The sequence below is a fragment of the Electrona antarctica genome (genome assembly GCF_951216825.1).
Source record: "Electrona antarctica genome assembly, chromosome: 19".
Lineage (NCBI taxonomy): Eukaryota > Metazoa > Chordata > Actinopteri > Myctophiformes > Myctophidae > Electrona > Electrona antarctica.
In genome coordinates, this window is record NC_136800.1 from 19,123,921 (window position 1) to 19,139,268 (window position 15,348).

The window sequence follows — 15,348 nt, forward strand, 5'->3', positions numbered from 1 at the left end:
ATCAATAAAAAAGCCCTAAAGACGTGTCCCCACATGGGGTTTGATTAGAAAAGACGTGTATACACGTCCACGGCCAAACTTTTGTTAAATATTACTCAAAATCAGTAGTGAAAACATGGAGGGCACATAGCTGACGGTGTTTCTTTTTGCTGTACAATGGTTCAATTTGTCTGATGTAGGGAAGCACAATTAATTGAAGGCAATCAAAAATAACTTTAATTAACCTTCACAATTATACAATTGTGAAGCTTGGCAATTCATTCAAAGATCAAAGATCGTGTTCCTACACGATCTTTGAATGAATTGCCAAGCTTCACAAACAAACAGTTTCAACGATGGGGTTGTAAGCGACTCACATTGGCTGGCCAATTGAGGCAATTAACCTCTTAATTAAAAATTACCTCTGTACAGCAAAAAACTATATCACCAATATTTGTGATTAATAATGTGATAATAATATTAAGCATAATAATCAGGACAATCATTAGTCAAAATCATGCCGCGAAACCACGAAAATACCTACTGATGTGTATATAATACAAGTTAGCAAGCAGTTAGCAGGCCGAGTTACCAGGGAGCACATTGAAAGTCTATAGGAGCGGGGGAGGGGAGCCAGAGAGGCTGGTTGTATGTCAACTAGAGTGCAGCACGCGAGAGTCAGCCAGCATGCGAGATGTAGAATAAAGGTCACAGCTCTGCGCTCTATCAGCGCGATGACCTTGAGCTGCTGACGACTAAAGGCATGCATGTATGTATGTGGTTGTGTGCACGTGCATGTGCACGTGCGTGTGTGGTGTGTGTGGTGTGTGTGGTGTGCGTGCGGTGTGTGTGGTGTGTGTGTGTGGTGTGTGTGCGTGGTGTGTGTGCGCGTGTGTGTGTGTTGTGCGTGGTGTGCGTGTGCGTGTGTGTGTGTGTGTAATAACCATGCTTAGAGAACAGATGGAGCTTAGAGAAGCAGACATACACAGTCATCATGCTGGGCCGACCCAAGGGGGCAGGCAGACTTTCCAACGTTGAAGCTCTGGGTCCTAGTGGTAGGAGGAGGGACTACAGGCGGACCCGTGGATTCATGACCGGGAAACCCCGTGCAGCTGGGCTTTAACGTTGAGCGCTCGGTTGCCCTACGTCACTCAGGACCTCAAAGTTGAGGTCCTGGGAGGGACTTCCGGCAGTCTTCCGGGTGCTTCAAAACGCCACTGAGCAACTTCCACTGACATGAATAGCTGGGGGGGCGGAGCTTCGCGCTAGTTCAGTCTCTATTATATATATACTCTATGGGCCGACCCCCTGGCTGGCACTGTGCTGCTGCGTGTGGATCTGTCTCTTTCTAGAAAGTGCACGTCGATGCTAGCCAGTACTCTACCCTACCAGTGGTTCTTAAAGTTGGGTCCGGTGACCCCATGGGATCCTTGAGGGGGTTCTAGGGTACCATTTCCCCAAACAATGGATCGTGGACACATTTTGTATGGTCGCCGGTAACTATACTTTTCCTTTCAAGTATTTCAACGGATAACAAGAAAGAAAATCAGAAAAATAAGATTGTGAAAATAGCTGATCTACAGAAGGTGTCACTACATGTTGTGAGCGTGTAGATCAGATTCTCAGTAATATGGGTTCCGGGGAGACATCAAACTTCTCTTTTGGGTTTCAAGCTGAAAGGTTTAGTAACCACTGTTCTAGGATTGTACCCAACTAAAAGTGTAAGCACCATTTTAAAAAAATAGTTAAAATAGCCGATCTACAAGCTCATAACTTCTTGGCTTATATAGATCTGCTATTTATGATCATTTCACCAGCTATAAGATCATCCAATGAGATAATGTATAGCTTTCTCTCTCCCTACCTACAGTAAAATGATGTACTTCATCCAATACAACTACTGCTGGGGCCACGGGGTCAGTGGCCTGGGCCGTGGCTCAGCGGTCCAGGTACCTTGGCTGGTAGTCCAGTCTGGCAGTGTGCCGCGGGTTCGACTCCCGATCCTGACAGCCTTTACTGCATGTGTCCCCCACCCCCATCTCTCTCCCCATTTCCTGTCAGCCCACGTTCAATCTATCCCTCTACAAAAAATAAAATAAAGGCGAAAGCCACACAAAAAAAGGGGGTCCGCAGCTTTACTCGTACCAATTTGGGGGTTGTTGGCATGACATGAAAACCACTGCTCTACCCATCCCACCCACACATTCCCCTAGATAGGCCATTCCATCTCCCCAGGCATATTTCTAACCCCAGACCAGACTAGGCCAAACAAGTCTGCATGTGCACGTGCAAATGTATGAGTGAGCGTAAGACAGAGGGGGGCTCCCAACCCCTGGGGCTACACCCAGGACGGCACATCGAGCGCACCCAGGCGAGGAGCAGGGCTCACCAGTCAACCTGGCATCTAGGTCAGGAGCGCTGGAAATATTAACTGTGACGGCTGAAATGTCAACTAACAGAATGGGCACATAGGAGCCGGGGGGGAAGGGGGGGGGGGGGGTGGGTGGAGGTATGGATGGGGAGGTGGGGGTGGATGAGAGGGCGGGGGGTGCATTGGGTAAATGACGAGAGAAGGGTGGTGTGAATGAGAGAGGACAGTTAGAGAGACGCTAAGTGCTGGATGTATGTGTGCATGTATGTGTGTGGCAACAGGGCTCCTATTGTGTATGAATGGGTCAGTGGAGAAAGGGGGCTTTGAGCAACAAAACAAGCTAATGGAAGCCAGGGGCACGTGACACAAGCACGCACACAAACACAGATATGTGCACGCAAAAAAAATACACAGCGTGCCATTGAGAGCTAGTAACCTCCACTTCCCACTACCCCCCTCTCTTCTCACTAGAGATTCTAGATTTCCTCTCCCTTTTTTTTTCTTCCCCCACTTGTTTTTCCATCATATTTCTTGCTTATCACTTTATCACCCGCTCCCTTCTACCTCTCTCTCACTATACGGCTGCACTCCATTACCTTACACATGACACCTCTGAGACAAACAAGACTGACAGACGGGCAGAGTGAGACAGAAAAGTGTGGCTGTTGACGTGGGGTGATAGAGAGATAGGAAGAAGGAGAAGAGGGGAGCCAGTTGTCTGGTGGTGCAAGTAGAGGAGCGAGTCTAGTGTATAGGCTCTATACTAGCAAGAGGCAGAGAGAGACAAAGATGGAGGGAGGGAGAGAGAGAGAGAGAGAGAGAGAGAGCGGAAAGAGAGGAGACAGGGAGGAGGGAGAAATGCTTAGAACAGGAAGGGAGGTTTCCCCCTCCTCAGAGAGAGAGCGAGCGAGTAGGGGGAGGTGGGGAGATTATGCTGGTGGCGCCTGTGTGTGTGTGTGTGTGTGTGGGGGGCAGGATATGCAGCTCACAGGAAACAAACAGCTGTAAAAATCCATTTCCCACACACACACACGGAAATACAACCACAAAATGTAGCGCACAGCCGCACACACACACGACCAACAGTGACTGGCAGACACAAAAAGATAAACGTGCACGATACTATACACACACACACACACACACGCGCGCACAATCCCCCCCCCCCCAAACCAGCACCAAAGCGATGTCATGTACTCAAATGTCAGGTACACACACACACACACACACACACACACACACACACACACCCAACAAAGGGAAAAAAATACATACAATCCCACACCCACATGTAGAACAAACACAAAATACGCCCACACATGAAAACAAACATCTCTCTCCTCTCACACACACACACACACACACACACACACGTTTCCACATCAAACTCACCTGTACGTGAGGCACTTTCTGCGGGGTGAGGGGGGGCGAGGACAGCGGGTGGGCCGTCTGAGATGGGGGTGCCCAGGGGTTCGGGGGCTGGCTGGCGGGAGGCTGGGTGCCCTGAAGGTGGAGGGGGTGGGGGGACAGGTGGGTGGGCGGCGCTAAGCCTTGGTTCAGGGCCGGGCCACTGTGCTGACCGACGCCCGGACCCGGGAAGCCCAGCGGAGCGGCCTGGAGAGGCGGGCCACCTCGCTGAGCCTGCAGCAGACGCGGGTCCCCTCCTTGGCCCACTGGAGCTTCAAGGACACCTGATGATCAGAAACATGTCTGTCACAATTATTACATAATCGCCTAATCGCAATTATTTGAGATAATCACAATTATTTTTGCATAGTTGTCAATCGTTCCCATGTTGAAAGATGTCTCATTGTCCATACATTTTCAAGCATTTTCCATAAATAGCAAAAGTAGCAGATCTACAAGCTTACGATTAGCTTACACCACATGTGACATTGCAATTTTTTGTGACAGTTAAATGTCAACTTAAATTTGCAATCGTGCAAATAACATTGTGCATAACAAGCCCTTGTTATGCCGCAAACTGCCCATCAGCAAAATCAATTATTCGACAGCTCTGTCGATTATTTATCGATTATTCGACAGCCCCCATTACATCGATTTTGGAGACTCCCTCGATTAATCGAAAATGGTATTAATCGCATGGCATCCCTAGTCATGACTGCAGAAGAGACCAATATATACTCATACAACTAAATGCATGTACTGTATTAAACAGCCTAAAAACACAAAATCCTCATGTTCATTTATGCAGTTGTACACTCTAGTGAAAGGGACACTCCAGGGATTTTGAACTGTTTTCATTGCTCCATTTACATACCTTGCTGTGGCCGATTTGGGGCCATCGGAGGCCCGCACTGTGGTCCTATACCTTGATACATCTGCCCTGCATTGGGGGAAATATTGTGGTGGTGCTGGTGTTGAGGGTGGGGGTGGGGCACCGACAGAGGGGGTTGAGGGGTTCTCTGAGGTGGAAGGGCCATGGAGTTAGGTGGACTCTGGAGGGCAGTGGTGTACCCCGACACTTCTGGAGAGGTCACTAGCCCTGCACTGGGGGGGCGGCCCTGTTGAGGAGGGGGCGTCGGTGACCCCAAGCCTCGCATGGGAGACATAGAAGTTGGGGAAGGGTAGGATCCCTGAGCTGGGGGGGCGAGGTGAGGCTGAGGTTGGTTTGGGGGCTGGGGGAGATTCTGGGGGTGGTTTTGGGGGTGCATAGGCGGGCCCTGCTGTCCTGTCTGTTGCTGTATCTGAGCAGGGTGAGGTTGGTGGGGCTGGTGTGGATGTCCAGGAGGGTATCTTTGCGCCTGTGGCCCAGCTGCAGGGCCTGATCCCTGGGTATACCTCTGACCCAGCTGTCCTGGTCCCATGTTCTGGCTGGTGTTAGCATTGACATTTGCATTGGCACCCTGGCCAATCCCAGCACCCATGCCCTGGCCCATGGCTCCATACTGGGCCTGGTATCCAGGGTACTGGCTGCCCCCAAATCCCCCGATCCCCTGATGATGCTGGTGGGGGTGTGAGGGCTGCCGGGAAGGGGACTGGGGGTATCGAGGTGTGTGGCCCATGTTATATGACTGAGGCTGTGGTTGGGATTGGGGGTGCCTCAACTGGGCGCCCCCCATTCCAACGTGCCCCATGTAGTGAGCTGGGTCCTGTGCAGAAGGAGACACCAGGTTCTGGGAAGGGTAGTGTTGGTTCATGTGGCCTGCACTGGAAGCTGGCGGGCCTTGCATCCCGCTGTAGTCTCGAGACATCTGATAGGCTCCCATCTGGCTGGGCCCACCCCCCGTCTGTGTGGGAGGCTGCTGATAGGCTGACCGGTTCTGCTGCTGCTGGCCCCAAACTCCGCCCCCTGCTCCTCCTCCAGCATCACCCGGGTAACCATGGAGAGGGTTGCTGGGGTTACCGGGGTTGTTATGGTAACGCGTGGCCATGCCGTTCATGGCTGCGTTAACGTTTTGCGGTCCTTGGGTAGGGCCATTCTGGGCCATCATTCGTCCTCCAGGGGCCCCAGGCTGATCATAGCCAGTATAGGGGCCATGATCATAGAGCTGCCCCAGTTTAGGCTGTCCTGGACCGGATCCAGCTCCATGGAGCAGCGCCTGGTGGTAGCCTCCAGCTCCCTGGTGCTCGTGGCTGAGAGTAGGGTTACTCTGCTGTGCTAGAGGGTTGGGCTGGCCTGGAGCTGGCTGTGGGGGAAAGCAGTCTCCTAAACCATCCAACCCATCTGAAAACAGCCCTGCATCATCCCCAAACAAGCTCAACATCCCTGGGTCCGCCATGGCTGGGTGGAGGGCCCACGGATGGAGGCGTTGGATGGAGGGAGATGTGCCGTGCGATGAGGAGCTAGTCCGTTAGCTGCTAACCTGAAGCCTGCTACTTCATGGTCCTCCTTAAGGCTGCTGAGGAAATGAGGAGAGAGGAGGAGACAGAAAGGGAGGACAGTATAGGTGGACATGGGGAAAAGATGTAGTGAGAGAACAGAGACAAGGGGAGAAAGAAAAACAGTATTAGTTTGTTAATTCCACCATGGCTGAATGTTTTCTTTTAAGTGATGCATTTTCTGCAAATAGCTCAGCTGCTTTAACCACTACCAAAGACCCTCAACACACCATTACCATCTCCAACACTCAGACAACTTCACACATGCAGACACACAGTCACCAAGCACATTAGCACTTCTCCACCCCCTTCCTCCGCTCCCATTTTACTCCCAAACAAAAGAACTTCTTTCTTTTACAACACACACTCTCAGAGTCATCCTGTGTGTGTGTGTGTGTGTGTGTGTGTGTGTGTGTGTGTGTTAGAACAAAAGACCCAGCAGATGCAACTCTGTTTGAACAGCAGCAGCTGCAAACCAGCCAGCCAGTCTGCAAATCAGTCAGCCAGTCAGCCTGCATAACAGCAACGGTCGGCCTACCAGCTAGCCAGCAATACAGGCAAGTGTGTCAGCCTGTACACCCGCCAATAAATCAGCCAGCCTGCAAAACATCCAGGCAGACAACCAGTCAACCACACAGCCAGTCAGTCAACCAGACAGCCACTCAGCCAGCCAGCCCTGGCAGATGTGTGAAGACAAGAGAGCAAGCCACCTGCTACTACAACAGCTTGTGTGTGCGCGTGTGCACTTGTGTGCGCACGTGTGTCTCTCTCTCCCTGGGTACAGATGAAAATAAACATGTATGCATAGTGTGAGCCAAATTTGTTGTTTGCATGCATGTCTGCTGTGTTTGAGGTGGTGTGTGTGTGCGTGCGTGCATGTGTGTGTGTGTGTAATCAGATGAGCAGAGGTTTTTTTTCCAGATAAAGAACGCCCGGGATTGGGTGGTCATTGCAACACGCCACTCATTGTGTGTGAGCACTGTGCACTTGTGTATGTGTGAGTAGGTGTGGATCTCAGTACGCATGAATGAGTCTGTGTAGGCCACGTTAGAGAGGCAGACACGCATACACACACACAGACAGAGAGAGAGATGCAGAAAGAGACATGGTGGGGGAGGGAGACCGCTGCTTCTTTGCCAAAACTTCACTTGACAATCCAACTTCCACCACTGGAGAGTTCCCCTCCACTTCCCCCTGCCCCCCTCCTCTCCCCACATTTTTTCCTTCTCCATCTATCCATTCGCTTGGCAGTAGTGCTGCCAAATGGCAGACTAGGTAGCCTATTTATTCTCAGGGAGATATTTCCTAGTGTGTTGCTACCTTGAATCTTGAACCTGCTGTGATAGGGTTTTGACTTAAAATAGCTTGAAAAGGTTCATGGGAAGAGTTTACAGAGGCCATGGAATAAGTCTGCATTGTTAAGTTTGCAGAAAAAAGCACAGGAAGGTACAGTTCGACAAGTACTATGTCTGACTAGATGTGAGGTAGACTAGAGTACAAAAAATGGGGACATTTTTGTAGCGCACAGAGATGAACGTCTGCCAGTCATTTTATTTGGTCGATTACCGATTTTTGCATTTTTTACTTTGACTTCACTGCGGGACCCGTTAAGTCAGTGGAAAAAAAGAAAAGGAAAAGACAAGTCAAGTCAAACCCCGGTTTGAAACAAGCTAGGCTGACATCATCACCATGGTCATAACGACTAGGCTACCGTCTGCTTAAACTTCATATCCGCCTGTGATCCAACTTATGCAGTGAATATACCCGCGAAACGGTCGAGAAATTACAGTTATCGTGTGGGGGTCCCCGGAATATACAGACCCCCAGGAACGCGCCCAGGGGGGGCGGCCCAGTTCCTGCGAGCCACCCGCGTCCGAATCGGTCGAGAAATGACAGTTACCGTGTTGCAGCTTTCCATGCTCGGTCAGACACAGGGACAGACATAGGGACACACATAGCTGCGTAATGGAGCAGAGGCACCGCTCAAATAGAACATAAAGTGTAAACTAGATAAAGTGCCCCTTGGGGCACAGGTCTCCACCAGGGCAGGTCAGGTTGTGGCCTCCTGGTGGCGCTATAATAGGCCAATGTGAAAAGGGTGCCATTTCTTCTTACCTTGAAGGGTGGGATATATTCCTCAGCCTAGTATGAAAGTCTGTGAAAGATTTCACGTAAATTGCATGCTCCGTTGGACCGTTCATGATTTTGACTTTTTTTGTTCAAAACGGGCCAATCCTGCAAACTTTGAAAGCCAATGTTAGCCGATTAGGATGGAATATGAAATATCGGACAGATCCGTCTTGAACACATGACTATAGAGATAGTGTGAAACGATTTGCAGGATTTTTGGACAGAATCTGGAGGAGTAATATCAAAAAAATTAGTTTTTCAAAAGTCAGCCTCCTGGTGGCGCTATAACAGGCCGTTCTGGAAAATGTGGGGCAGAGGTTCATCGTTGGCATCCAGGGAGTGTGTGTGCAAAATTTGGCATCGACCGGGTTAACGGTGCCGGATATTAGCTGGTAACAGACGGACGGACGCTCACACGGATGGACGGACTCACACACACACACGGAGTGCAAAACATACTCTCTCCCCTCTCTCCCCATGCCTTCGGTCTGGTGGAGACAATTATCTCATGCTGTAGCACATGTAGTAAAAAGAGAGACACCGCAGCTTGTCGCTTTGATAAGTTGACTGCAATTATTAGGTGCACAACATTTTGGTCTTTTCTCTTTATCGTTATTAATTGTCTCCACCAGGCCGAAGGCATGGGGAGAGAGTATGTTTTGCACTCCGTACGCGCATGCCTTAGAGTATATATTAATAGAGACGGCACCCGGAGGAAACCCTGAGGCGAAATGGACATAGTGGGCGAATTTGGTATTGCAGTTTGGACCCAAACACATGAACGCGCTGGTCCGTTGACCATCATTGCGCACGTTCATGACGACATGTGAACGCTGTTTCATACGTGAACGCACAAATTAGACCGTTCCTCACACAGGAGTCAGCCCAGCTCCTAATCCAGACAACAGTCTTGTCAAAACTTGACTATTGTAACTCCCTCCTTACTGGCCTACCGGCATGTGCACTTAAGCCTCTCCAAATGATCCAAAATGCCGCAGCTCGCTTGGTCTTCAACCAGCCAAAATTCTCACACATCTCCCCCTTCTCCGCTCCCTCCATTGGCTCCCAGCCGCTGCCCGCACAGAATACAAAACTCTGATACTGGCATTCAAAGCAACCAAAGGCATGGCTCCCCCATATATTACAAGTATGATCGAACCCTACAAACACTCCCGCGCACTCAGATCAGCCAACACAGGGAAGCTGGAAGTACCTTCACTAAAAACGCCCCAAACTCTTCTCCCTTCTGGCTCCAAAACTATGGAATGCACTTCCCATTACAATCAGAACTGCAGCCTCACTCCCAATCTTCCGCCGTAGTCTGAAAACCCACCTTTTCAGACTCCATCATGGCCCGTAGCACTTGCTCTAGCCCCTTAGATAGCACTTTATGTAGACTTAGATAGCATTTTATACAGACTTATAGTATGTTACGTAGACAGCATGTGATAAACTACTTTTTATGTATGTGATGTATGCCACGCTTTTTGTTATTGCTTAATGTAAATCGCTCTGGATTAAGAGCGTCTGCTAAATGCCTAAATTGTAAACTGTATAGCAGATCTACAAGAGGATCCACAAGCTCACAAAATCATACTGCGACACGTTGTGAGCTTGTAGATCTGCTTACTTTTAGACTAGTCATTTAGTCGTAAACAAAATCAATCACCGTTTAACCGTCAGTGAAATGAGTCGCGGTGTACTACACGGCATGCGGTAGCGCAGTGTGCTGTGCATGTCACGTCAACATTTCACTGCTTGTATGAGAGAATGACAACTCAACCCTCTTGAATCTTGAAAGCACTTGGAATGGAAGGTGGGAGTTTTCCCCACGACTTTCATCCTCTCCCGATGATGAAACTTTGTCCTACTGAACCAGTTCTCAGGCAGCTCCCCCGACCACCTGAAGGAAGCATCATCCCCACTCAACCCTCAATAAAGCCCGCCACTGAACTCCCATCACAAATGGGACTTCTGAATGAGACATATCTTCCGTTCACCTGGTCAATAAGGGCTCTATAGGCAGCGGTGTATAATGCTTGTTTTCCCTCTCCAGCAAAAACAGAAGCTCTACAGGCCAACACTGTCACAGCGCAACGTGTTGTCAGCGTTTAGATCTGCTATTTTGAGCCAATGCCCACTTCCCCACTAGAATACGGATGCTGGGTTTCAAGCATTTAAAGTCAACCTATCTTCATAAAATTGGTCCTCGCTAAGTCTATTGCCTAACAAGCCCTGATACGAGCTGGCTGCTGGAATGCTTTTCCAGAGTCTACTACATTATAACACGCTCAACTCATGTAAAAGAAAAGGAAAAACCCTGCCTAGTAAGGCAAAACCCCACCCAGTAGGAGAGGGGTTGCTTCCCCCCCTCCATCCCCTCCCATATTTCTCAGAGATATAGCTAAGGGGTGATTTCACCCAACACCAACATAAAGTGTCTCAGTTCAGCACACACCAATTTTTGGGGTGGTAAAATCATGGTGTTTTCCCAAAGTTGCCTTTACTGAATGTGTGTGCCAATCCATGCATTTTATAGAAGGAGCTTTTGAAGTTCTGTTGAATTATATAATTGCTATTCTGGCCAATCAATTCAAATACTCATATCTTGAAATTACTACTGTAGGGCTTGACTTTACAGCAGTGTGTTAAAGTTAAAAACCCCAGAGGAAGACACTTCTAGGCATGTAGCCTTCAGTAAGCGGAGGAGCTGTGGAGAAAATTATTATTATGAGGATCGGGGGGGCACATTTTCTTGCCCCCCTCAGATCCCTTGACTAGCATAGCAAGCCTGCTGCGTTGTGATTGCTTCGGTCATGTCATTCACACCACGGCTATCACTACACTGTACACATACACCCCACCCCCCTTAATATTGTTTTTGCGGATCTACACTGATCTCATAAATGGGCCCTATGAAATCCTCAGGACGTCCTGGGTAGGAAAACGTTAAGCCCTGAGGACATCTTCCATTTCTCTACTATCTTTGATTTGTTTGTCTGTCGCTCTAATGAAGCTATGGGTCGACGGTTAGAACATTTTCAGGTGGTCTGATCGCCACCCTCGATCGACTCACGTCAAAACAGTTCTCAATGTTTACAACTTGACTTGATGAGTAGACATGTGGACATGGAACCAGAGAGAGAGGAAAAAACACAACAAGAGTGAATTGACGAGTTAGTTATGTTGCATACAGACCATGATACGCATCTGTCTAGTAGTCGGCGTGCTGTTAGCCGCATAGCCAAGCTAGTCTAGGTGCATGCGTTGACTGTCGGAGATATGAATTAAATAAACTGACCGCACAATCAAAATAAAAAACAAATGATCGGTCTGATAGTGGCTAGCCTGTCACACGCGCACACACACAGTTGAGTTAATGTTGCAATGTCCAACGCATAAGTGACCTGTGGCATGCACCTACCCAAAGAAAACAGACATACAAGTTATATCAACGCACTGCATCATGGCTGTCGACAGCTTGTAGATCTGTTTTGAGCACAGAGGCACCACAGAGACACCAGCGCAAAATGAACCCGATAAACCTCACTTCACCGTGAAGTGAGTGGTGCTGTACTGTACTGTACTGTACTGTACCGTCGTCCTCCCTGGCCTGTGTGTGTGCACCCTGGGCAAGACCTAGGCTGTAAAGACCATAGACATATATACATAGACGCCCCTTCCGGCTCTGAGGCGTGTGTCACCATTGAAGGCACTATTTTCCCGACATTCCTTGCGAAGAATAGCGGAAGCAAAGCTTCCGCGAAGTCCCGGAAAAGACGCGCTGTGATTGGCCAGTAGTCACTTGAGTGACAGCGGGAGACATGGAGGAGTCACATGAGTGACGTCACATGGGCAGCGACGCAGTCGTCTTCAGCAAATGCCTTCAGCACTTCTAAATAAGAAAGCTGCGGAGAACTGTTGCTTTGTGTTCACTCTTTAATGTTTTCTGTTTTCTAATCCCCCCCTGGCTCTGATGTTGTATTGTTAATAACTTTGTTGTTTGTGTTTGTTTGTTTGTCTTGTTTTGTATTGTAATGTATATTGTCATGATTGTTATAAAGATTTGTTAAAAAAAAAAAAAAAAGCCTTCAGCACTGCACTTCCGCCTTCATTGGGATACACGTCGCTCCAATGAACTGCAGCGGCAAATGAGGCATCTATTTCTTAATATCTATGGTAAAGACTATCATTTGTTTGGGCGGAAGTTGCAGGATTTTGTCTGTCTGTCTGTCTGTCTGTCGCTGCTCCACAGTGCCATCCAGCGGTATTGGCATGGTACTTCCGTGCTCATACACAGACATACACACAAAGTCACGTAATAGGAGTGGCTAGCACCACTCAAAACATTTGAATTACAACGATCTCGTTTGATATAATTAAAAATGGCCTAAAGACCTAAGGCCCCCACGGTTTGATTAGAAAAGACGTGTATACACGTCATTAGCATAATTAGTGTCAAGTGTCCACAGCCTCCTCTCAAGACAAATGGTTGCCATCTTATAATGAGCATTATCACTTCTACTTTTATTTTTAGAAGTGGGGGCGCATTTCTCCCCTGCGCTGCGACCCCCATCCACTACACTCCCCGTCTACAGTCTATGAAACATTGAATACATTCAGTTCACCAAGTCAGTAAGGGCACTAGACACTAGTCCATAGAAGGAGCAGTGATGTAAATAGGTTTTCAATGTAATGGGTCCCGGGACACCGGGGTGGTCTTTTAGATGGGTCCCAAATAAATATCCCAGAGTCCCTAGTCATATTTTGTCATTTTTACAAATTGCAGCATTTAACCCCCATTTCATGTTATGGTTATATTCATGTAGAAAATGTATCTGAAATAAATAAATATGATTCAAAATCTGACAACTTTAATATTTGCAAAGATTTATGCAAACAGTGCAAAGTATGCAAAGCATACAAAGTAAATGTAAGTATATAAAGTAAATAGCACCAAAATAAATAAAGTAAAAATACAAAAAGTAAATGAAATACTTTGTGGTGCACTCGGTGAGCTAAATAAAGTATAGTATATTTTATGCACAGCTCAATTAAAGAATCTCACGGTCATTAGTAACAAAAAATAAATGGTTTGTAGTGCATTTGGGACTCCATTGTTGTTATGCTCAAAGAAGTGACCATAAAGAATTTGGTCTTTTGTCTGTTGACTGGCCATTTAGATGAGAGTTGCGACAACTCTGTTCATTTCATGGGGCCACTGACTACAGCTTGTCACTGCATGGGTCACGTGACCATGCTGTTTTATGCCCTCACGGTGACGGCACTCTAAAAATCTCTGGTCTGAGGCTGCGCTGTGGCCACTGCTCGAGATGGCCGCGCCCGTGTTATGATCATCAACGATTCCTACGTGGATTGTATTGTTTATAATGTAGGATTAGGTCTGATGCGGTGATGCAAAATTATCGTATCTGTGGGGTTTGTTTTCGTGATTTTTTAATGTGGATTATTGTTACAGTACAGTACCGAGTAGGGCTTTCACTTCTAGTGATTTTTACTAGTAGACTAGTTGCCTAGTTTACTAGTCGACTAGTTGTTTAACTACCTATTTATTATGTAAAAACTTTTATATTTGTACATTGGTGACTAATCTAGCATTCTAGCTGATCTTGAGGACTACAAAAAAATAAAATAAAAACGCTTTTTTCCCCCTTATCAACTAGTCAACTAGTAGTACCAACAAGGTCAACTAGTGGATTTACTAGTCGACTAGTTGCTTAAAGCCCTAGTACGGAGTACAGTAGTGCGTCCCAGAAACCCTAGACGGGGACACGATTGCGTCCTTTAACTATTGCGTCTAGTGACGCAAAATGCAGCCTATTTGCATCACTGCATTGGCATTGACCATACACTTAAGAAACATTGTCAGAGAACCTAGATTAAGCTCCAATTGGAGACTTGACCACAAACTGATATTAGCGTCAACTTCCGTCAAGCCCAGATAAACAAATTATTACACATCATACACTGAAATGTTGGAATCCCAACATTTCCTATACATACCACAAAGCAATTCCTCATTATCATTCTTATAACCCTTCACTGTATAAAATAGAATGACTTCAAAATGCCATAGAATACTTTAAGGAAACAGGCCCCTGGGTCCATCGTTGGGCTCAGACCTATGGCAATAATGTGCTTAAGGTCTTGCGCCATCACAGTCAGCTGGCAATGTCTGATAACTTGTAGATTGATATTAACGGACCACTTCACCACTTTTCAACGTATCCTCATATACAGTAATATGTCCTCACTAATAATCATGATAAAATGGAACCATTTTTTTCTACTCAGTCTGTGTCTCATAGGCAGTGGGCAGTTCAGCAACCCACATCATCGTTAGGCAGATTTTTACAAAAATGTTTCGATTTTTATTATCGTGATAACAGGGCTCCAGACTAACCTTTTCACAGGTAGCACTGGTGCCACCTACCTTTTCATTTGGTAGCGCCACCACAAATTAGGTAGCACCATTTTTTTCTTTGTATAGCGTGGTATTAATACATGATCTTATCATGCCCCCACATCGAGCGCCATTTATTTATGTAGTGGTTTCCACCATTAAAGGTTTGAATCATAAAACCCCCTACAAAGGTCACTGTGTAAAAAACAGCAACCTACCTGGTTTACTTCAAAACACTGTAGATGGTTTCAACCCACCACAAAGTCACTCAGTCAATAAAGGCAATATTTATATTCCACACAGAAAGTCAGTTTAAGGTTTTGTGTTGAAAATTAAATGCAGTCCAAACCTTTTGGATTAATAAAGTGACAATTTGTACAATATCTCCATTACCATTATCCAAATTAATTCCTTATTATAATATTTCTACATTTTGGAAAAAATCTTTTGCAATGTGAAATGCCACCAAATTCTTAATCCTTTTCCTTGTCTTTATGGGCCAACTTGTGAAAGCTGCATGCTTTTATTGTGAAGGCAAACGTTTCTGAATGCTCTCAGAGCCTGCAAATCTCCGCATGCTGAAAATAGCTGATCTACAAGC

At 47.1% G+C, this 15,348-nt stretch overlaps 1 protein-coding gene across 3 annotated transcripts in view; it reads right to left on the reverse strand.

Moving 5' to 3' along the window:
* chd7 (chromodomain helicase DNA binding protein 7) overlaps positions 1-15,348 on the reverse strand; it is a 108,517-nt gene that overhangs the window by 67,240 nt on the left and 25,929 nt on the right. For 2 of the 3 annotated variants that reach the window (XM_079488758.1, XM_079488756.1), the window contains exons 2-3: positions 4,632-6,213; positions 3,743-4,041 (exon numbers count right to left, since the gene is read on the reverse strand). In XM_079488758.1, coding sequence (XP_079344884.1) covers positions 3,743-4,041; positions 4,632-6,093 — 1,761 coding nt within the window. In that variant the 5' untranslated portion in view covers positions 6,094-6,213. The remainder of the gene's footprint in view (positions 1-3,742; positions 4,042-4,631; positions 6,214-15,348) is intronic. The other variant, XM_079488757.1, reaches the window with a different exon arrangement.